The sequence below is a fragment of the Gavia stellata genome, chromosome 17 (genome assembly GCF_030936135.1).
Source record: "Gavia stellata isolate bGavSte3 chromosome 17, bGavSte3.hap2, whole genome shotgun sequence".
Taxonomy (NCBI): domain Eukaryota; kingdom Metazoa; phylum Chordata; class Aves; order Gaviiformes; family Gaviidae; genus Gavia; species Gavia stellata.
This window is the reverse complement of record NC_082610.1, coordinates 2,502,618-2,526,011: the sequence shown is the minus strand read 5'-3', so window position 1 is coordinate 2,526,011 and position 23,394 is coordinate 2,502,618. Positions and strand designations below refer to the sequence as shown.

At 56.7% G+C, this 23,394-nt stretch overlaps 1 protein-coding gene across 1 annotated transcript in view; it reads left to right on the top strand.

The window, feature by feature from the left end:
• KDM2A (lysine demethylase 2A) overlaps nucleotides 1-23,042 on the top strand; it is a 48,620-nt gene extending 25,578 nt beyond the window's left edge. Inside the window, 16 exon segments of the mRNA XM_059825731.1 lie at nucleotides 109-215; nucleotides 804-897; nucleotides 3,490-3,643; nucleotides 5,494-5,609; nucleotides 6,859-6,985; nucleotides 8,499-8,920; nucleotides 15,823-15,906; nucleotides 17,732-17,998; nucleotides 18,217-18,348; nucleotides 18,428-18,517; nucleotides 19,463-20,023; nucleotides 20,025-20,176; nucleotides 21,353-21,516; nucleotides 21,856-22,154; nucleotides 22,156-22,384; nucleotides 22,542-23,042. Coding sequence (XP_059681714.1) covers nucleotides 109-215; nucleotides 804-897; nucleotides 3,490-3,643; nucleotides 5,494-5,609; nucleotides 6,859-6,985; nucleotides 8,499-8,920; nucleotides 15,823-15,906; nucleotides 17,732-17,998; nucleotides 18,217-18,348; nucleotides 18,428-18,517; nucleotides 19,463-20,023; nucleotides 20,025-20,176; nucleotides 21,353-21,516; nucleotides 21,856-22,154; nucleotides 22,156-22,384; nucleotides 22,542-22,723 — 3,180 coding nt within the window. The 3' untranslated portion in view covers nucleotides 22,724-23,042.
• Nucleotides 23,043-23,394: the final 352 nt, after the last annotated feature.

The window sequence follows — 23,394 nt, the reverse complement described above, 5'->3', positions numbered from 1 at the left end:
TGTGGGCTTACCAGACAGGCAGTAGGTATTTGAGTTTCCAGGACAGCCTGGAAAGGGGTTACTGTGGCCCTTTCATCTCTACTCATGTCTCCCACCTTTCTGCTGTAGGTGGATTTGATTGACTGGGTTGATAACATGTGGCCCAGACACCTGAAGGAGAGTCAGACAGAGTCTACGAATGCTATCCTGGAGATGCAGTATCCAAAGGTGCAGAAGTAAGTGACTTCCTGAGCTGTTTCAGTGGTGGCAGGCAGCAAAGCATCTCTTGCAAGAAAACTGCCCAAGGGAGAAGCAGTTTGTACCAAGGGGAAGTGGGAGGAACAGTCTCCCTGTTTATTTCAGTGGGGGACACTTGTAAGGACACTGCAGTTATTTAAGTCCCTGCTGAACGCTGTGTGGAAGGGTAGTCGCGTGGCTTCTAGGAGCTCTCTGCGCTTTGGGGAAGCTCTTGATGTTCACCACCTTGAGACATCTGGAGTCAGTTGAGCTGCTAGGCGCTGCCCATCCTGCCCTGTAGGCCAGACTTCTGATGGGGGCGTTTCTAGAGCTGCCGGGTGTGTGAGGATGAAAGCTCTCCTCTTGCCTGGACTAGATCTTTTTGTGGGGATGTGATATAAATGCAAAGTGAGCTCTCCTGCAAACCACCACCTCCCTGCAGCTAAAGTGCTTAGCACTGCAGTAATTGGCTTTTGGCACTGCTCTGAGCCATTGGCCTGGGTTTGGGCAGCCCATTCCCTTTGAATCTGCTCTAAAATGTGGATCACCACTCATTTTCACCTTACCGTCATCTTGTTTTCCACCAGATACTGTCTGATGAGTGTCAAGGGCTGCTACACAGATTTCCACGTGGACTTCGGTGGTACTTCTGTGTGGTACCACATCCACCGAGGGGGAAAGGTAGGAGGACAGTCCCTGGTGGGAAAGTTACAGATGCTTTAAGAGAGTGGCTTTTAGTTTATTCTCTTGTCCATTCTTGGAGATGCAGGTCCCAGACAGTGAAGTCTTTCCACCCTAAACTTTTTTATCTGTGGTTCTTGGAAGTACTTCAGGCCCTCGGAGGTCCACCAGGCACAGGCTGAAAACCCATGCTCTAGAGATGATGCTGAGACAACCTTATAAAAGGCTAAATGACACAGAGTAGAATAACCCAACTCATCCAGTGCCTTGGGCTTCTGAGACATCACTTTGCTACATGGCTGATCACCTCCTGCTGTGGTGCAAATATCACACTGGGAGCAGCAGCAAATGGAAGAAAGCCAATTAAAGCTGAGTGGGAGCCTCTCCTAAAGCTAAGTTGTCCAAGGGTTTTAAATAGCCAACAGATGTGTGAGGGTTCACCTTAAAACATCAAGTGACTTCAAAAGCAGAAGCATTTGAACTGAAGGTTAGTGGCAGATCTTCACTTCAAAACCCTTGAATGGTTTCTGGTGAGAAGTAGCTCTGAAACAGTGTCAGATTTGAGCTCCTTGTCTGGAGTCACTTCCTGTAGCTGAGCTCAGCCCAAGATACAAAAACTGAACCCCAGGCTCCATCGAGTTTGAGTTTGTCTGGTTACAAACTTCATCTGAGTGCAGTGTTTGTTCCCTGAGGGGTGGCTTCCAGTTATAATTGTGCAGGGATTTCCCTGCTGTGTTGTACTGGGGCCTGGCTTGGAAGAAATCTGTATGGAAGGGGATCTGGGAAGGTGCCAGTCCTCCCACTTGCCTTCAGGCAGAGTGAGTTGCACCTTAAACTCCCCATAGAGGTGGAGATGTTGTATTTGTTCTCTTAACTTTCAGAAAACAGATTTGTAATAGTTTGGGTGCTCTATCACTGAAGTGGATAGCTAGTACTTGAACAAGTCAGTCAGACATCCTAGCTAGCACTTCTGCTGCCCTAGAGAGAACAGTCGTGTTCAGAGTGTGAAACTTAGTCCATATGAAGCCCTTGCTGGGAAAACCTCCCCTCTGACTGCCATTGGGTGGATGTGGCTGTTGTCACGGGACTCGATCTATGCTTTAGCATTACCACTGTAACAGCATGGAAGAGCTTGTATTCAAGTTTTTGCCAGCTGCAGTTGTCAGCTCTACTGTAGTCAAGGAAACTTTGCACTGCTGTCCAGGGAGGGCAGCGATGCAGACAGACTCGTTATAGTACATTTGAATCGATGCAGTCGGAGCAGAAAAATCTGGTGGTAGCTCAGCTGAGTATTATTTGGAAAAGCTAATGTGGAGGGAAAGTATCCTGTAGTGCAGAATTTACTAAAGGCAGGTCCCACCTCTTGCCCAGTGAAATGCACTTAGCTCCTAACTTAACCCTTGTGAGTGATTTAGAAGAGACCTCACCGCTTCCAATAAAAACCATCAGCCATCTAGGGCTGAATTCATCAAGGAGCTGGGGGTAAAAAAGGCTGCCTGTGGTGGCTGGGTATCTCCTGAGAAAGAGCCTTGGACAGCCTTAGGATAGGGAGCCCTTTATCTTGTAAGTGCTGCGAAGGAACTGTCCAGCTGAAGGCAGGTGGATGGGCTCCCTCCACAGTCAGTATCACAGAATCAGAATCATTTAGCTTGGAAAAGACCTTTAAGATCATCGAGTCCAACCTAGGTTTGGACTAGGCTTGCACCTGCACCACGATGAATGAAATATGCTAGAGCAGAAGTAAAATCTTTGAAGATACAGAAATATAGTGCACAACAGCATCTTTGGGTTAGGATTGGGACTGGTCGTTCGTAAGCATGACATATGGGACTAACCCATCAATCTTCCGCATCCAGAAAGAAGTGAAGAGTTTCTGTTTCCCTACGCTCCTGTGAGAAGGGAGACAGTAGAAGCAGATCTCTAGGAAAAAAGTCTTGTCACTTCTTTAGGACAAGTCCTGGGCGATTATTCCATCCCATCTTTCTCCACTGACTTAGACTAGGTTCAGGGAAGGCAGCAAACTGCCCCACCTGAAGAATCTGGGTTTTTCACTCGCCTTTCCTTGCAAAGGAGATGTAGCTGCCAGACTTCCCCAGCAATTCTGATGGTTTGTGGCTCCCGTGCCTTCCCCCAAAGGACGAGCTACCAGTCTCTGAAGAGCCTAGTTGGGGATGGATATCTGCTTGTCACTTGTATTGCATGGGGCCAGACAGGTGCAAATCTCTAGTGGAATTCTAGCTTTTACCAACATGACAGAAATACGCAGGTAAATATCAACTTTGTCTCTGATACTCTGGTGTCTTTCAGACACAGATGTTGTAAATAACACCTTACAAAGCATCCCAAGCTCAGTTTGCTTGTGGGCTCAGTGCGTCAGGTTGGGGAGGACCTTGTTGAGCAGCTTGCCCTCTCAAATGGGACAGTTGTTTAGGTCACTACTGGGAATTTCTGCAGGCTTGCATCCTCTGTGGGTGGGGAGAGGAAGAGATTTAGATGTCGGGAGAGGGAACAGGGCAGGTTTGGAAGAAGCAAGGGATAGTCAGTAGCTGTTAACTGTGCAGTGACTTAGACATGTGTTGTCTTCATTTGCAGATCTTCTGGCTGATCCCTCCTACACCCCAGAACCTGGAGCTCTATGAAAACTGGCTTCTCTCAGGGAAGCAGGGAGACATTTTTCTCGGGGACAGAGTGTCAGAGTGCCAGCGCATCGAGCTCAAGCAGGGCTACACGTTTGTCATCCCCTCAGGTACTGCAGGGTGGGCAGGCGCATCCTGGCCTTTGCCAGGGTTGTGGCAAGAGGTTGAAACTCCTGGGACACAAGCAAAAGGCAGGATTTAGCTTCTTCCCTCATAAGTAACTGGGAGAGGGAGATGTGATATGGCTCTGTCCTCTTGCTTGCCAGCTCCCAAAACATGGCTGTCACGGCACGGTGGATTCAGCCCAAGCAACAGAAAAGCTGTGGCTGGCTCACATCACTCTTGATCAATTATTAAAGGAGGCTTTCCCAGAGCCCATCATGTTGACATGTGGAGCAGTACACATTGAGGATGGAGGCTGGCCCGAGGCAGCACAGTTCCTCAGCTTCCTGGGTCTCTTGTGAAATCTCTGCAGAGTTACATTCAAATTGTGAAGCAAGGAAAGGAGCCAGTGTGTGAGTTTAAGGAACGAGGTTGACTGCTCTGGACACAAGGAAAGAGAATTGAAGTCTGCATGTACTGGAGATAGGAGAACTGGAAAGCATATAGCTAGAAGCAGATGTTGGAAAACACTGAAACCCAATAGGGAGCTTGGAAGCAGTAACATGGAGAGACTTGCAGGTAACTGCTTTGCAGAGGGCTTGGGCGAGGAGACTTTGAGGTCGGGAGTGGGAACACTCTCAGGAGTTAAGAGAAATCTTTAGCCTGACTTGGTTTAGCAAGCACAATAATTGGTGGGCATCAGCAATGTCTTGCATGCACAGTTAGTACAGTGCTGTGCTCAAAAACAGCAAAGGCAGAAGAGATGAGGCAGGTGAAACAGCAGTTCAAGTTGATTGTGTGCAAGGACTGGCTCACAGCCTTTTAGGATGTGATGCAGACCTGAGATGTCTGCAAAATGTGCTTGCATTAGGGAGTGCTCCCTTGTAAGGAGAAAGACTGTTGGGCCTCTTTGGACGCTTCTGATAAAACTGTTACATAAAAATTGTGTCCGTAAGAATGTCTCAGATGGCAAAGGATGCTGTAACCTACCATTTGATCTCCAGCAGCAGTGCAGGAATAAGCTGTGTTGTACACACATACCCCTGTAGCTTACAGCAAAACCAGGAACAAAAAGCACCAGGGACTGCCCAAGTTACTTATTTATATCTTGGTACCACGACTGTCACTTCTTTTTTGAGTTGAGTGGCCTTGCCCTAAGGAAATCCATGCTGGAATTCTGAAAATGTTGGGCTTGGCTGGATTGCCATGGAGATAAGAGCTGAGACCAGAGTTGCTTTGAGGATTCTTTAATTGTTTAACAGACTTTGGAAGACTGTTTTCCTTGCTGCTGGTGTTCTTAGGCCTAATGCAGCTAGGAAGCAACTTTCCAGAGACACCAGGATGACAAAAAGCTATGGGCAGGAGGTGGATACTGGCACTTGTGCCACCATGAGAGGATGTGAGGCCGGATCCACAGGTGTATTTAAGCACCTAAGTACAACTCTGTCTGTAGCTCTTAGATGGGTCAAGTGAGCTGAATATTGAGTAATTCAGTAGTGATGCTTCAGGAGGGGTGGACATTGTTGCTGTAAGACAGCAATGTCCGCCCTCCTCAAAGAGCTGGAGTCTGCATGGTCCCATCATAGCCCCGCACTGCTGCTAGGGCTGGCTGATGAGGGAAAGGGTCAATAGTTAGGTCTGTGTGTTTGCAGCTAACCTGGATGCAGGTTAAGGGTGCAGCTGTCAGGGTGGACTTAGCTGAGAGTGTGAGGGTTGTGCAGATTTGACAGCCCTGCTCTGCAGAGCACAGTTCGTAAGAGATTGCAAAGGAATTGAATTAGTAGGGACTGTCAATTGTGAGACCTTGACCTCACTTAGTCGCTCAGAAGGATTCTTCAAACTCTGCTTTCTCTCCAAGGTTGGATCCATGCTGTGTACACTCCCATGGACACGCTGGTTTTCGGAGGTAACTTCTTACACAGCTTCAACATCCCTATGCAGCTCCGGATCTACAGCATCGAAGACCGCACGCGGGTAAGGACCTGCGGGAGAGCTGGGAGGACGTGGCCTCCTGGGATGGTGGGGAGGGCGCTGCCAGGAGCGGTGGTGTGCAGGCAGGCAAGTTGAGTCTCGCCCTGTGACAGATTGCTCGAACTCCAGCTGTCTGTAAGCAAGATGTCCTAGCCTGCTAAATGTACAGGCAGGAACTTGGGCAGAGGGACAGCCTGCAATGTGCACTAAGGCTTGTTATGTTCCTTCGTACTGACATCGGGCTTCTGAGGGGGTCTGGAAACCTTGCTGTGAGTGTGATGAGGACCTCCCCAGCTGCCTGAAGAGGAAGGCAGTAACATGTCCATGGGAGTGCATCCAGCGTGCTGCCTCTTCCCTTAGCTGGCTGCCTTCTGCTGCTGTTTGGTGTTGCTCTTAGACCTCGATGTGGCCTGACTAAAGATGACTAAAACCAAAGGCTTCCTGAGGTCTTGAGCAGAGAATGCTGTTGTGAGTGTTCTCGCTTGTTCCTTGTAGAGACATGGGTCCTGCAGTGCTCGGCACCTGCGGAAAAGCCTCAGGACATGCCTGGGCTGTGATGGACAGACTGTTGGCCTCTCTGAAGCAGTTCAGGGTGCTGCAGCAGGCAGGACCTGTGGGTTAGCACACACATGTCAGACCATCATCCAGAGCAGCTGAGACATACATAGAACGATGGAGTGTGTGCCTGCTCCACCCTGGGCACTGTAGCCTCAGGAAGGTGTGAGGCAGGCAGCAGGGTCGGGGCATCTTCTGCCTGCACGTGAATTGCCGGCGCTGATGTGACAGAGCCCCGATAACACTTTGCTAAACAGCTGAGCTGGTAACACCTCTCTTAATAGACCAACCCTTTCCCTCCCCCCAGACAAATCCTGTCAGATGCTGTGCTGCGGCTTGGGAAGAGGGCTTGAACCATTGCCTTCTAGTGAAACCTTTTGTGGCGTCTGCCGCTTTTTTCTTGTACTAATGAGAAGGAGGTCTGTGGGGGAAGAGCTGCAACCCTAACAAAGAAAAATGAAATGTTAATGGCTTGCAAGTGAGCGGTGCCTGGTCTCTGCTCTGCCTGGTGATAGTATCCTCCTGCAAGGAGAATTACATCAGGCTGCCAGAAGCATGAATGATGCTGTTATACATGTACATGCGTTTCCTGTCTCTCAGGAGGGGATCGGTCTGGTTTGAGGCAGCAGTAATAAGAGCTATCTCCCTGTGGTGAAGGAGGCCTGAGCTGATCCCCTTCCCCCTGCCTCTTTTGCAGGTCCCAAACAAGTTTCGTTATCCCTTCTATTACGAGATGTGTTGGTACGTGCTGGAGCGCTACGTCTACTGCATCACCAGCCGCTCGCATCTGACCAAGGACTTCCAGAAGGAATCGCTCAGTATGGGTAAGCCCCCTGCGTTGGCTGTCCAGCCCTTATTCCTTCTTCACCTGTATCGAAGCAGTTTCTCGCGCCCTCCTGTCTGGCTCTGCAGTGCGGCAGGCAGGGGAGGGCTGTGTGGGAAGAATTTGGGACCATCACTTCCTCAATTTCACAAGGTGGTTTCTTTGGGTATTTCCTCCTTTTTTGCTGTTTGCTGTATTGAGCAGTCGGAGGGCATTGCAGACTGGTCGAATGAGGTGCGATTTATTTATTTTTTCCTTTGAGCAAGAAGTCAAAACTAGCCAGACTTTTTTGCTTCCTCCTTTGCCTCTGCAACAGGCCAGGTTCCTTGCAGCTGCAAAACCAGTGCACAAGTTCCTGGCCTTGCTGGTACACACAAAGCCTTTAACAGAAGAGGTGGAGGGAAGTTGCAGTAACCACTGCTGTGCTGTGGGCTGCAGGGCAGTAATGTTTTCTTGCTGATCAGGGCCTTCCTGCACATAGGGTTTAAAGTGTTGTCAAGGTTATGTGCAAGGGAGTGCAGGGAGTCTCTTGCAAAAGGAATGTTTGGCTTCCTTACAGCCAAGACATGTGGGGCCCGAGCAGTGATTCAAGAGATGATTTCTTACAGAGACCCTTCTTCAGAGTGGAGAGAGCTGGATAGCCTCCACCCAAGGCCCCTGAAGCAAATCTGTCCTCTCTCCCCTAAGAGGCTGTAAATGCTGACTCCTGGGCACCTCTCCTCACAGCCACAGCCTCTTTGGGGCTTTCGCTTTCTGTCCAAGGGTCCCTAGCAGAGGGACACGGCTGCCAGCTCTTGTCCTTTTCCTGTGGCCCTCTTGAGATCTCCCTCAGCGCTCAGTTTGGGAAAGGCTGTCTCTGTCCTTTTCCCGCCTGGAGGCTTCCAGTACCTTCATCGCCCTTTCTCTACCACTGAGCAGCGTGAAGTGGGAACTAGTGCAGAGAGCTGAAAGGAGCAGGAGAGCCCCTTTCCCTTTTACTGTCAGGGAAGGGTGCTTTATAATGCACAATCAGGCTCAGAGACCTCACGGTCACCTAGTGAGTCCACATCCTCTTTCTCCCATCGTGAAGGCAGGATCAAAGTCCCAAGTCACTCCCAGGACCAAGGCCTCCGAAGCAAAGTCAGGTTGGACGGGGCTGTGAGGAACCTGATCTAATGAAAGATGCCCTTGCCCGTGGCAGGGGGTTGGACTAGATGATCTTTAGAGGTCCCAACCCAAACCATTCTAGGATTCTATGAAATACAGCCTAGAGCTTTGCTCTCTCCTTCTCTGGGAGGTTTTCCCATGTCCTGTGCCTCACCTTCCCGCAAAATGAGCCAGGAATGGGAAGGGGTTTTATCTGTTCTTTTCTTGCCGCTATGTGCCCCATCCTTTCCTCTCACCCCTTGTCCCTGTATGTATCTGTTGCTCCAGCATCTCTGGTAACTGGGGGGATTCCTCTAGAAACTGAATGCTTCCTGTGAGTGATTGTCTGGCCACTGCGCTCTTCTCTCACTCTTTCTCCATCATGGCAGATATGGAGCTGAGCTCCTCGGACTCTGTAAACATGGAAGAGGAGGAGGAGGAGGAGGAAGAGGAGGATGCAGCAGGAAAGGAACCTAGGCGACCGGTCACAAGGCGGTCCATTCTCACCAGCCCCATAGCCAACGGTGCCAATGTGGACTATGATGAACTGGGCAGGAGCTGCCGGAGCAGCCTGCCGGGTCTGAAGAAGACCCCATCTATAGACTCTTCCGACTCCAGCCGGGGCTCCCAAAACGGCCAGGCCTGGGACCCAAACGGTGGCAGCCCGCGCAAGAGCAGGAAGGTGCACCTGACGCAGTTTGAGCTGGAGGGGCTGCGCTGCCTCGTGGACAAACTGGAGTCGCTCCCTCTGCACAAGAAGTGTGTTCCCACCGGCATTGAGGATGAGGATGCCCTCATCGCTGACGTCAAGGTACGTAGGCATGAGGGAGCCATGAGTGCTGCCATTCCTCGGGGCTGCCAGGGTGCATCTGCTTTCTTGAGCCGTTGGAGGTGGAAAGGCATTTCCCCACAGGGAAGCTGTGCTTGACCCTGACCTTACCCCCATCCTTGGGCAAGGAGGTGATGTGTCTGCAGGCTTGGTGTCCTCTTCTTCCTCTACACAAGGCTAATGTTACACCAGCTGATGCTGAGGGACAGCCCTGGCTTGGATTTTGGGTCTGGGCTAGCAGGAGCAGTAACTGCTCCCAGCCAGTGTGGCTGAGATGATGCTGGGGACCTCTGGGCCCTGTCTGGGTCCCTTATGGGTGTCAGGGCAAGAGTGCTTGTTTTGCGATGCAGTTTGTTTCCAATTCTGTCTGTGGACTCCTTGGGCTGCTGGACACTGTGACGGAGCCCTTTCCTTGCCCCAGGTGGATTTGGCCTTGTTTCTTTGGGTTGTTTCCACAGGATGTGACCTTCGGTTATGAGTCTGTCTTCTCCCCACCCCCCCACCCCGCTTTACACCCTGAGCTGTATCTGCCAGATGTGTCGTGCTGATTCCATGAGCTTTGGTGTTTTAGCCCTTTCAGCACTGAAGTGAGAATGTCAACCTCACTCTGTTCCCCAGAAGTCTATTTTAGTCCCTAAAACCAGTTACCTTCTGCTCCCTTCCTTGCTGGTGGTGATCCTTGCCTGGACCAAGGCTGACGTCCAGACACAACCACGGGTGTATCCTGATCTCTGCCATCGTGTTTCTTTTCCAAGCGCTGTCTCCTGATTTTTGTGGGTCCTTTGGTAAATCCGCCGCTCAGCTGCGTTTGGAGCAGAGGGTGCAGCTCTGGGGTCCCAGGGTGGGCTGTTGTTTGCAGGCCGAGCTCTGGTGGAGCTTGGCTGAAGGAATGGGAGTACGTGCTGTTAGGGGGCTGCAATTCGAGTTTCCTGTGGCTTTTTCAAGTGCGCCGTGTGTGCCGTGGCCTTTCAGTACGCGCCGTGTGTGTTTCTGAGCCACGGCGGTGGGGTGGCCTTGGCCCTACCACAGGCCATGTGATGCTCTGGAGAAACTCACGCTCTGAGCTGTGAGTGCAGCATTTCACCCTTGGACTGAGAAAGGGAGGCTGGCGTTGGGCGTTTTGAAGGCAGAGCGTTCAAGGTTGTTGGTGTTCATCTGGGTTTTGAGACCTCTTCCAAGGACTTGTTATGTTCTAGAGCTAATGGACGTGGGCTTGTGGTTTTGGTGTGACCCACCAGCCCCCGTGTCTGGTTGTACCTAGCAGATGAGCTGTGGGTAAAAGTCCCTGCAGTCCAGTCAGAGCAAACAGTTTCCCTGAAGGACTTGCTCCTTAAAGCTGGCTGTCCTCTGAGGTTTGGAAGTATCCTGAGCTGCAGAACTCTGTCCCTCAGGACTAGCAGCCTCCCAAGTAAAGCTTGTGCTACGGGGCATCCTCAAGGCATGAAGATCCTAAGTCATCAGACTGCAGTGGATGGAGAAAACAGGGCAAGTTTGTCAAACGATAGCAAAGCTTTACTTTCAGAACTTGGATTTTCCTTAGAGGTGATGGATCTGGCAAATGTAGGTTGGTTTATAAATCCTGAAAAGGGGTAAGACACTTCTAGCTAAACCTTTTAACTGGTCTGGTCACTGAAAAGCCTGATAAGTGAAGGTCTAATTCTCAATATCAACAGCTTGTATGGAGAACACTTTTTTTTTTTAAGGCAGGACAAGTTGTTACCAAGCTAGAGGCGTGAAGTGGCTATCCATGCGTCTGTAACCCACAATGTGGGGTACAGATCCTGTTTCAGTCACATTTCTTTTGTAAGCTTTGATATAACTCCCTCCTCTAATGGCTTTTGTGTTCTTGCACAGCTGTAGCTGACTCTCTCAGAACACAGCTCTACAGTGGCTGTGTGTAAGCACAGCCCTTCCCTTCTCCGGTCTTGTTCTGGCACTCCTGCCTTCCCTCCCAGCTCTCGGAGGCGTGATCCATGTGGGATCCCTCATGCTGCACCCCAGACCTGGCTCCCTTCTGTTCATCTGCTATTTCTCTTTATGCGCTAGTGGAGAACTACAGCCTAATCCATTTTCAGTGACTTAAGCTAAACGGAAAGCAGTATGTTCTACACAGTGTCTTACCCTGACTCTGGGACCATCTGTGTGCAGCAGGTACTCTTACCATTACGTCACCAAATGAGGTCATTAACGGCCCTGGGCTCTGGCCAACAGGACCGTTGGGAAAGACCCGCTCTAGAGAAGCGCCGAGCCAATGCGTTTTCAGCGCTCGCCAACTTTGCTGCCGTCACTAGGTAGCCGTGTCCAGTTAGGCAGACGCTGCGTTGTGGAAGGCTTTTGTGGCTGTGGCCTGCATGTTTATTTGGTCTGTCTGCTACCCAGGATCAGAAACGTGGTGTTGTCTCATCGTAGAGCCCAGACGTGCAGGTAGTGATCTGACAGGCAGATCGAGGTGCCAGGTCAAATGTCCTACCATGCTTCCTGCCACCCTCTGCTAACTGGTGTCCCCAGGCACACCGGAGCAGGCACAGACTGGGAAAATGCTGCCTTTTCCCACAGCCTCTTGTGTGGTCATGACGAATTCAGGATGTCCACGTGTTGGGTCACGTGGAGAAATATGCTTCTGTATCCTATCATGAGGAGCCGGAGCCATCACACGGTGGGACATGGCACTTTGGATGTGACAAAGATGTGCTTCCAGCTTCATGGCAGGAGGGATTGTCCGTCAGCTGAGACTCTGTAAACAAGGCTGCGTCAGGCATCTTGAATAGGAAGAGCACGTTGCCACCTCTGCCTCTTCTTAACCTTTCTTGCTTTGCCTGTCTCCCTTGGAAAGCTCCTGGTGACACCACGTTGCTGCCTTCTGAACCAGTGACTGAGAGCTGTTCTCCTGTGGCTTAAATGGGAAGGCCCACAGAAATCAAAACGACTTCTAGCGCTGCCTCAGGAGAACATCTGCCTTTGCAAGATGAGACTGTGAATGTGTCGCCTTGTAGCGCTAATGTCTTGCTGAAAAATCTCCATCCATTTGGTGATGCCTTTGTGCATGGCTTGGACTTGAGTCACTGGAAAGATTATTGGCAACGAGGGATCTCCTGAGATGTCCCATTGTCTTTTGACTCCTTCTGTCCGTCACTTCTGACCCCTCTTGGGTGTGCTGCTTTCCCTCCTTTGGACTTCAGAGGAGCAGGATGGTCCGTGAGGCTCTGGCTTTAGAGCTGTCAGACCTGCTGTTGGCTGACTTACGGGGAGCTGAGCCCATGTCTGAACCATTTGCTTGCTGCAGTGCCACCAAGCCCTGCGGCCTCAGTAACTGGCACAAATGGGTTATATTTGGGCTCTGCCTGGATGTGTCGGAGCACCAAGCATTGCAGAAACAAGAAGGGCCTCTCCCAGAAGTGTGGATCCTGTCTCCAGGACCTCATCTCAAAGCCTTTGCTCTGGCATGGCCCACGTACTGGCTCCATGTTGTGTGTCTCTATGATCAGAGACATCTTCTCGCTCCTCTGTAAATGCATGGTACTCTCGTCGTCTGCCTGGTCTGCTCCTCCTGTGGGTCACATCTGCCTGAAGCATTCCCCCTGCCTTGTGCTCTCCTTTCCCTGCCCCAGTAAATTTGCCAGCTGGAATCGGCTTTCCCAAGACAGTTTGTTTCTCCAGGTGCTCATGTCTAAGAGAAGCAGCGAACGTGTCAGCTTGCTGAAGCCCAGGGGATGTAAAAGCGCCGATGAGTGCCCTTGGGAGGAGTGAGCGGTCGCAGGGCACTCCACTCCCTCTCCGTGGCTGTGGGGAGAGCGTGCACAGTCCCCCATTTCCTGCAGGGCAATGGGACACGGAGAGGACTTAGTGAGGAACAGGGGCTGCTTCCACCAGGGATGGAGGAGGAAGGCCAGGGTGGCCTGTGAGCTGTGCCGAAAAGGTCCCCCTTGGCGGGACGGCAGTGCTGGCCGTGCTCCTGCCTGCGGGTCAGAGGAGACTAAACCGCAGCATGTGCCAGCGGTGTGGCATTCAGGAGGTGTCCGATGCTTCCGTGGTCGCTGTCCAAATGCACCAAATGGGAGCACTGCGGCCTGGAGCACGCAGGGCCAAAGACCCCTGTGCCATCCTGCCTGACCAGGCGTCACCTCAGGGTGCCATCTGATGTGCTTGACCTTGGCAACATGATGGAGGAGCCACCCTACACATCCTCCACGCCGGGCCAAACCGCGCTGCAGTGCTGGGCATCCCCGGTGCAATGCAGACGGCATGATCCGTGGAGAACCTGTGCCGGGGGCCCGAGGGTGTCGTTGGCGGTTCAGGTGGTGACAGTCTGGACCCAAGTGTCTGGTCAGTGTGGCCCAGTGGCTTCCTGGGCTCTCCAGGGGCAGGAGAGACAAAAGCTGAGATTGCCTGCAGGTACTTCGGCTGCGTTAGGAGTGGGAGCAGTCGCTGTTCTCTGGTGCTGCGTTGGGGAGCTTGTTTTATGTCAAGAGTTTCCTCCATTTTAATTGCGGTGGTCTGGAGCCGGGGTGGGGAGGGTTTCGGGAAGCTGGGGCTGGCTGGGGAGACCTTGCTTCACCCGGTGTGGGATTGTCCCCCTCTAGTGGTTAGGTCACCCGTGGCTTTGGGACCGGAGCTGCTCCCAAACTTGGCTGATGGGATGTTTGTCAGGGAAGGTTTGTGCATCCAGGTTGGGAGGGTGCGGGTGCAGTCCCTGCAGCCCCCACCTTTCAAGGGGCTCATTCCCCTTGCCTTGAGTTAAAAGCCCTTTCTCCTTGCTCACGCCAGTGGTGTCTCCTAGATCCAGCGGGGTTCGGCTTCCAGCAAGAACCCCAAAAACCGCCTCGGAGAAGACAAAAGAAAGGCGTCAGGGAGGCTGGGCGTGAGCGGGGCCTGGGGCCGGCGGGCGGGCCGGGGCTGGGGCTCTCCGCCGCACTCTCCCCAGCTTGCCCCGGCCCTGGGGAGCCTGGCCCCGGCCTCTCCGATTGCAGTGGCGGAGGGCGGGAGGAAGGTGGGCCGCGTCGCCCGGGCCCCTGCGCCAATCCGCACGGCGCCAGCCGCCCGTCCCGGCCCCTCCCGGCTCTGCAGCAGAACGGCTCTGCCCTCTGCTCGTTCGCTCGCTTTTTCTCTTCTGCCATCTTCCCGTTGCAAAGCATTGCTGGGAACCGCATGTGGGTGACGCAGCAGCATTGTTTCAGGCTCAGGAAGCTGCCGCTGCTGCCCAAGGGCTCGGGAGGAGCACGCGGCTGCCAGTGCGGCTGCCGGAACCAGGGAGGAGCCGGGGGCGCTCGGGGCAGGGGGCGCGACTGCTCCCCCAGCCATGTCCCCGAAGACCGGGGGTCCGGCTGGGGTCCGCTCAGACTGAGCCAGCCCCTGGACGTGTCTGGGGAGAGGGGGGGACCCCAGCGCTCGCAGTGTGGGCACCGAAACAAAGAGGGCTCGGCAAACTTCACCCCGGAGTCTCGGCAGCTCCAGAGGCGCAAGGTCAGGCAGCTGGCAATGCTTGCGGGATGGGGAGGGGACGTGGGGATCATCCGGACCCAGCCAGGGTGGGACGGGACCGCTGTGGGACCCCTGTTTCCCTAGAGGGGTCCCTGGCTGGTGCTTGGGCTCGCCTCTCCCCTCCCCTTCCTTGGGGCGCGCTCGCCGGTGCCGAGTTCCTGCCGGCCGGGGGAAGCATGCGGTGCGCTCGCAGGGTCCCCTCCGCGTTGTCCCCCCAGCCAGAGCGCGAGGGGTCAGAGAGGGCGAGGGGGCTGTCGCCCACCCCGGCTCTGAGCCAGATGCAGCCACAGGACCCGGGTGCCCCCCACCCCTAGCCCCTTGCCCCCCACCTCCAGCTGGAAGCATGCCTGAGCCACCGCCACCCCCCATGGTGCTCCGGGCAGGGGGAGGCTGCGGTTCCCTGCCCACATGTGTGTGTGTGTGAGCCCCCAGCCCCTGACCTTTCCTTTCAGCATGTGCTCATGGGAAAGCTGGCGGGGAGGCGGAAAGTCTGTAGGCAGCACGCTGCGCTGCCGGGGAGCGGCGGGGAGGCCGCGGCTTCCTGCCTCCCGCAGCCGCCTGAGAAGGGTGGGGGAACGCTGGGAAGCCGGGCTGGGGTGCACGCCCCAGGGAGCGGGCAGCCCCCCCGGGGGACACCGCCAGCCCCTTGCCCTGGCCCTGCCTGGCAGCAGGAAGCACCACGCGCGGGGATGCCGGCAGGAGGCTTCTGCCGGCGTAGCCATGGCAACGCCAAGTAAATAAAGCACCTTTGCAACGGGCAAATTCGGTGGGGAATGGCCGTGGGGAGGGGGTTGCGACGGAGGGGAGCCAGAGGGCCGAAAGGGCCAGGGTGAGTGCAGGGAGCCCCCATCCACCAAGAGCGAGGGTGCCCGTCGCGCTGTAGGGCAGCGTGCCCATCCGGTTGGTGCTGAGGGATCTCTCATGTCAAAGCCAAACCCCGAGGCGGTGCAGGGGAGCAGCTCTTGGCTACCCAGCAGCTTGCGCCAGGCTACGGAGCGGGTGCTGGGGCACTGCATCCTGCTGCCACTGCACACTCCAGCTGCTCGGTGCCTGGGGACCATTGCGGGGGTAGATGGGGGGGACCCTTGTGCTTCCTCCCCCAAAAATCCCCCTGGATTGCAAAAGCTTGGCACTCTCCCCCTACCACCGCACAGAGTGGGGCCTCGGGGCTGAAATGCAGTTGATGAAAGCGCTCGTGCAGATCGACTCGACAGAGCTTGTCTGTCTGATGTGGGGAGGGATCGTTGCTTGCGGGCGTGGGTAGAGGGAGGGCTCCTTCCCAGCCGCGTTTGAAGCGTGCTGGCCTTGGCATCTGGTCGGAGCCTGCCTCGCTGGTGGGAGCCTTGTTTCACTCTGCTCACACCTGTGCTTTTTGTTTCTCTTTCCCCCCCATCTCTCTCCATTAGCTGCTGCTAGAAGAATACGCAAACAGCGACCCCAAACTGGCACTTACAGGCATCCCCATCGTCCAGTGGCCCAAGAGAGATAAGGTAGGAGCTGCGAGGAGGGGACGTGGGTGGGTGTTGCTTGTGGTTGAGCTGGTAACCTGCCCTCCGCTGAGTCGCCGCCTGCAACTGAGGCGTGGTGGCAAGGCTTCCGTACTTGCCTCGGGAGCCTGAGCCGGCGGGCAGAAAGGGAGCGGTGCACAGGCAGGCTGTGGGGTGCAACCGCCTCCACGGCACCACGGGCAAACACGTTTGCTGGCAGTGGCGGAGGTCTCCCACCATACCAATTACCCCAGCTTAGCCGACGGGCGGTAACCCCAGCCGCTCCACATTCTCCAGCCCCTTGGTCATTCTTAGAGGAGATGGAGCTCCGCTGTTGGTGGAAGAGGTGATTCTCTAAAGACAGCTCTCCCAGCAGCTCTCTGGTTTGACAAGGGGGTCCAGGGTGGTATAAGCAATGTTGTGTGTCAGGGGAACGTATTGTTATTGTGTTCCCTGAGAGATGAAGGGCGAGGTGTGATCAGCAGCATCGACCCTGCCTGCTCGGGGGACAGGCCAGCCCCTCGCCCATAGCTGAGCGTGCCCGGTGGGTCCCTGCCAGCACGCTGCCCGTGCTATAGCGTTGGCTTTTGCAACCCCAAGAAAGGCAGCTCCCTCCTGAGGGTCTCTACCTGCAGATAGTAGCCAGCTTCTCGGGAAAGGGACCTTTCAGTGTGCCCCTGCCTTTCCCTCTCCAGCTGTGCTCGTAACCCAGGGCCCAAAGCTGGGCCACAGCCCGGGCTGAGCTCACTGGGCAGATGGAGGCGAGGAGCAGCCTGCTGCTGGCCGGCCGGACTTCCCCTCCGCAGGCTGCCTTCCCGCAGCCCGCCAGGACGGCTCCTGTAGGTCACTGCTTCCTTCCTGGCAGGAGATGGGCTCATGGGCAGGCGTATGGGAAGAGCAGGACCCCATCGCACTGGGAAGGGTGGGTAACACCCCGTCTGGGTGTCTGGAGACAAACAAGCCTCTCGGTTTGCCCTTTGGAGGTGCCTGTCTCTGCCTAACTGCCCTGCTGAAGGAGTTCTAGTGTGGTTTGCTGGTCCTTCAGTACCACAAGCATGCCAGGCAGCTTTTCTGGGAGAAGAGACCTAGAGACGTCTGCACGCTTTGCATGCAGCGCTCAGATGCTTGGTGCATCCCCAACCCTGTCCTTGTGCTGGGTTTTTTGGGTGCCTGCCCTTCCCCAAGCCTGTCGGCTGTGGTGCACACACCATCACGCCCGATCCCAGAAGGGTGCCGCAGCCAGCGTGTTTGCTGTGAGGGCTGATGGCACGCGTGGTGGCAGGTGTCTGCTGGAGAGCTGTGCTGTCCCACCCGCACTGTAAACAGGGGTGCTTGGGTGTTCCCAGCGCGCCTCGAGCTCGTGGGAAAGAGTGACCAGAGCACTGGTGTCGGAGCTCAGCCCTGTCCCCTTGCACAGCTGGCAGAGGGACCTGGGTGGCACAGAGGGAAGGCAGTGTTTCTGGCTGCCTGGGTGGACTTTGTCATTCCTTGCCTCAGAAGGAAAGAGCGTCTGTTGTTGGAGCGCCATGATGCTTTTGGGACTCAGCAGCCCTTTTCAGACCCGTTTCTAACTCTGGATGGGGGGTTGGAGGAAAGAGAGCTCTTGGTGTGGGGTGGCCAAGGCTGAGTGAGTGTGCTCGAGGAGAGCTGCCGGGGGCAGTGCCGATAGAGGCTCCTTTGTCTGCAGAGAGGTGAGGGAGCAGGACTGCTCTCTGGCACGTTATCTGAGGTCGCAGCAAGGGAGCTGGGGATCAGAGGCGTTCTGATCCGAGCTGAATGCAGCAGTCTGCTCATCTCATGCCACTTCCCTCTCTATTTCTGTTGCCAGCTAAAGCTCCAGGCCCGGCTGAGGGTGCGCCTGCCCACCATCCCCATCACCAAGCCGCACACCATGAAGCCAACCCCCCGCCCGACACCCGTCAGGCCTACGGTCTCTCCCATCGTGTCAGGCGCCAGGCGGAGGCGGGTGCGGTGCCGAAAATGCAAGGCTTGCATGCAGGGCGAGTGTGGCATGTGCCACTATTGCAGGGACATGAAGAAGTTTGGCGGGCCTGGCCGCATGAAGCAGTCCTGCGTCCTCCGGCAGTGCTTAGCGGTGAGTCTGCGGCCTGATCCTTTTCTCAGAAGCCTGCTGCAGCCTGGCAGTAACTCTGTGTGGCCGATCAGCGTCAGACAGAGGAGGGCAATGACCAAGTTTGATTCCTGGAGGGATAGTTAGCCTATTCCCCGTGATTCAGGCAGTGGGGGAGAGAAGGTGGAAAGGAGGAAGGCTGTCCCACCTTGCCTTGGTTTCACCCCTGCTTTCCTTTGTAGCCCAGGCTGCCTCACTCGGTCACGTGTGCACTTTGTGGGGAGGTGGATCAGAACGAGGACTCACAAGACTTTGAGAAGAAGCTCATGGAGTGCTGCATCTGCAACGAGATTGTTCACCCTGGCTGCCTGCAGGTGAGCGGCATGGGTGCCGGGGCAGAGGGGGCTTGGCTGTGGGGAAGGACTGCTGCTGACTGCCCTCTTCTTTTTGCAGATGGATGGGGAAGGACTGCTCAACGATGAGCTCCCTAACTGCTGGGAGTGCCCCAAATGCTACCAGGGTGACGATGCAGAGAAGGGCCAGGTAGGAGGCGAGCTGTGCTGTGGCAGGGCAGGACACATGTCCTCCATCCCACTGCGTCCTGCTGAGGGATAAGCAGTGTTTAACCAGGCCGGGCTGCATGGGTGGGCTGGAGGGCAGGCAGGCACCAGTGCAATCCAGGGGACCAGATGGGCAGTGACTGGTGAGAGAGGGGGTCATTGGGGGTGCAGCGCAGCAGCTCTCGGGGCAGGGGGGGGCCTGGCAGCATCCCGCCAGCAGACACTGCCACAGCCCGGTCCTGGGATCCCGCAGCGGGGTGAGCTGACAGCCCCCTGCTCTCTGTCCCCGGCTCCCAGAGAGCCCGTCAGCAGGCCAAGGCCAGGCTCCTGCAGAAGCGGCAGGGGCAGCCGGGTTCCTCCGCCGGGCAGCAAGCGGATTGTGTGCAGCGGCAGCTGGCCCGCTGGCAGCTGCCAGCGCTGCCCAGGACACCGGCCTATGGCTGCCGCATCGCCTGTAGGACCGTGCCCGCTGCTGTGGATGGAAGTGCGGTAGCTAAGGCAAGCCAGGCGGTGGGCAACTGCCCTGGGGCACCTTCACCTTCTCCTGGGTGATGCGCATGCTTGGGGTGCACATCTGCCTGGTTCCTGGGTCCCCCAGCACTTCAAGATGTGATGAACACGCCTTGACCCCATGGCGTCTTGTGCTGAGCTGTGATACTGAGAGTTTCCACTGCAAGAGGCAGGGGACTGTTAGGCACAGAGTGGAAGCCACCCCCAACCTCAGGGGACACCCCTTTTGCGAAGGGGGAAGGAAAATGTTGGTTGCTGGTGTGGGTGGACTCTGGTCCTGGTGGTATCAGGCACTGCTGGTGTAGGCCCTGCCGGCACCGTGCATGTTGCCCTGGGGAAGGGGAGAGGGCGGGGGTTGCATTCCCCAGGCCCACCCTTGGCTCCATCCCTGCTAACCTGCTGCCCCACTGCCCCGCAGAAGCGGAAGGTGGAGGAGAGTGACGACGACACAGCGCAAACCAAGGTGCTGCGGCCCCTGCGGAGTTGTGAGGAACCCCTGACCCCCCCGCCCAACTCGCCCACCCCCATGCTGCAGCTGATCCACGACCCAGCGTCGCCGCGAGGCGTGGTGACACGCTCGTCCCCGGGAGCCGGCCCCAGCGACCACCACAGCGCCAGCAGAGACGAGCGCTTCAAGCGACGGCAGCTGCTGCGGCTCCAGGCCACCGAGCGAACCATGGTGCGGGAGAAGGAGAACAACCCCAGCGGCAAGAAGGAGCTGTCGGAGGTGGAGAAGGCCAAGCTGCACGGCTCCTACCTCACCGTGACGCTCCAGCGCCCCACCAAAGACGTCCACGGCACTTCTATCGTCCCCAAGCTGCAAGCCATCACAGCCTCCTCCACCAACCTGCAGCACTCTCCCCGAGTGGTCATGCGCCACGCGCCCGCCAGGATGCCCCTGCGGGGCGGCGGGGAGGAGGAGGCAGCTGCCGAGGAGGATGAGGAGGAAGAGGAGGAGGAGGACGAGAACGCGGAGGAGGGGGGGGGCGGCCCGACTCAACGGCCGAGGGGGCCGGGCGCAGGAGGGCGAGGAGAGCTGGATGCAGCGCGAGGTGTGGATGTCTGTCTTCCGCTACCTCACTCGCAGGGAGCTCTGCGAGTGCATGCGGGTGTGCAAGACCTGGTACAAGTGGTGAGTGTGGGGACGCGCGGTGGCGGGAGGGGGATGACAGCCAGGCCTGCCCACGTCCTGACCACGGGACCGGGCATAGTCACGCCAAGCCTTGTGCCTGATGAGCAGGCAGAGGGAAAGGGGGGACGGGGTCTCGCCTCCAGCCCCCTCAGTGCCCTCCCTTCAGTCCCCGGAGCTGGCACGTGCCATGCAGCATTGCCCTCAGACCCTGTGGCCAGCCGTCCTGGCTGCTGCCTCTGCCATATGTGCACTGATCTTTATTGTCCCCTTCTACTGCCTTCCTCCTGTCCCTTCTGTTGGGAGACGGTGGCAGGCTGTGCTGTCACCTGAGCACCTGTGTCCCCTGCTGTGTCCTTGCGAGGCACTGATGCCCTTTCCTCGCCCGCCGCCCGGCGTGGTCCTTGCCCTTCCCTGCCTCGGCCTCCCAGCAGGCTGAGGCGGGGATGGGTTTGCTGGCTGGAAGTGCCTCGGAGGGGCGGCAGGCCTGAAGACAATGCTGGCACCGGGACAGCTGTGGATGGAGGGCTTGGGCACAGACGGGAACTAGAAACTGGGAGGTTTCTAACCGCTGAGCAGCGGGAATGGCACAATGGGAAAGGACCGGCCCGCTTTCATCAGCGGCCAGTGGGAATGGTGTGGCGTTGTAGCTGGAGGAGAGCGTCCCCTCACCTGCCACTGGTGTGGCACCTTCAGGGGCACAGCTGAGCTGCCATCAGGTCCTGGGTCTCTCCAGGCTCCTGTGGGAGAGGAGGAGTTTGTGCCACCTCCGGGCTCCGCTGCAGCTCCCAGCAAAGCAGCAAGCACTGCCGAGGCCATGGGGTGGGACCAGGCTGAGCGTTTCGTGTGCTGGGAGCAAGGATGCTTAAGATCTTCGCCCTGGCAGGAGGAGCACCCGGGAGGGGGCAAGCAGGCCAACAGCTGTGACTCAGAGTCTTGTTACGTGGCAGCAAAACCCCGCTGGGGCTGTTCTGGGCATCCCCGGGTGGCTGGACGCCCCCAGCAACCTCTCCCCGCATGTCCAGGGAAACCCAGGGGGAAACCAGGCAGAGCAGCCTTGTGCCGCGGCTGGGGCCACGCCAGGGCCAGGCTCCTCCCCGAAGCCAGGCAACCCGCCTGCATGTTTCTTGTCCCACGGGGCTCTTAAGGCTCAACTTTCAGCCTTGTCCTTGTCCCCAGGTGCTGTGACAAGAGATTGTGGACGAAGATAGATTTGAGTAGGTGCAAGTCCATCACCCCCCAGGCGCTGAGCGGCATCATCAAAAGACAGCCGGTCAGCCTCGACCTCAGCTGGACCAATATCTCCAAAAAACAGCTTACGTGGCTCGTCAACAGGCTGCCAGGTGAGCGTGGGCCAGGGAGGGGTCCCTACCTCTGCCACCAGCCTGCTCCAGGGTTTCCTGACGGCTGGACCACAGCGAGAGACAGACTCTGCACCCTGGTACCTGCCTGCGGGAAAACTCCTAGGTGCCTGGATCCTGTCACCCAGCAGGCAGCCGATAGCGATGTGGTTTCTTGCTGCTGTGTGTTAACCTCTCCTTCAGAGCCCGGCTCCCCATCCCACCCCAGGCAGGGAAGGGAGCTGCTTCCTTGTGTGCCTGGAGAAAGATGCTTGAGATTTGGGACGCCTTGGAGCTGACCAAGCCTAGCTGACTTGGTACCTCTCTCCTTTCTCCTGGCAGGCCTGAAAGACCTCATCTTAGCGGGCTGTTCCTGGTCTGCGGTCTGTGCTCTCAGTACCTCCAGCTGCCCCCTTCTCAGGACCCTCGATCTTCGGTGGGCAGTAGGAATCAAGGACCCTCAGATCCGGGACTTACTCACGCCTCCAACAGACAAACCCAGTAAGCTGTTGCCCAGGCTGCCACGGGGCAAGGCTGGGGTGGTGGGGAGTTGGAGGACATGCTGGGTGCAGAGCAGGGAGGCGATGCCAGATCCAGAATGCCCCAACCCAAAAGGGCAGATAGCCCACGCTCAGCTTCTCCTCTCCCTTTGCAGGTCAGGACAATCGCAGCAAACTCCGCAACATGATCGATTTCCGGCTCGCCGGCCTGGATATCACTGACGCCACGCTGCGGCTGATCATCCGCCATATGCCCCTGCTCTCCCGCCTCGACCTCAGCCACTGCAACCACCTTACGGACCAGTCGGCCAACCTCCTCACGGCCGTGGGCTCTTCCACGCGCAACTCCCTCACCGAGCTCAACATGGCAGGTGGGTACGCTGCTTTGGGTGGCCCAGGCTGGCGTGGCTGGACTTGCCATCGTAAAGCAGCTTTCTCCTCCCCACCTGCCCTCCCAGCCTGACAAGGGAGCTCAGCTCTGGCTTCCTGGAGGCGTTGCAGCTCACTCTTCCTCTCATCTCCCCACAGGCTGCAATAAGCTGACGGATCAGGCCTTGCTGTACCTGCGCCGCATCTCCAACGTCACTCTAATCGACCTGCGAGGTTGCAAACAGATCACCCGCAAAGCCTGTGAGCACTTCATCTCGGACCTGTCCATCAACAGCCTCTACTGCCTCTCTGATGAGAAGCTGATCCAAAAAATCAGCTAGAGACCCTCCCCGGGGTAGACTGAGGAGAAGGAAAAGAGCCCATCCCACCCCTCTTGGAGAGCCGCTCCTCCACATCCCCACCTTGCCCTCCGCGTCCTGCCGCTGCCTCCCACCTGACTCGGCAGGCAGGGCCACTGCTGGCCTCGCTCCACCGTCCTTCCTCCTCCTCCCCCGGGACTTCTGCCGATGAAGATGTCCCGCCAGGCTGGCCAGTACCAATGGAGGAACGGGCAAATGGCAGGGAGCCTCGGCCCGGAGGCTGGCCGCACCCAAGGCGGAGGTTGTAATAGAGATCTCTGTGAAGAGAAATGGGGCACCCTCTTCCCCCAGCTTTTCCCCTCCTCCCCGTCGTCTCCTTGCCTTGAAACACTTGTCACTTCCCCGTTAGCACAAAGCTTGAGGGTCAAGGTCTCTCCAAGGAAGAGGGAGCAGAGCTGGAACAAAACGTACCCCTCCGTGCCACCACCAGCTCATCGCTGGCCCTGCGCTCTCAGCCCCCTTACGGTTCCCCTCGTCCGGCTGCAGGGCCTGTGATCAAACCCCCTCCTTCTCCCACCGCTGTCATGCATGCGGGTGGCTCTTTCTGTGTCGAGGCAGGAGCCCCGCAGCAGGGCCTCGCAGGTTCTCCGGCCGCAGGGCTGGCGCACGCTGGCCAGGAGCAGGGGCTTTGC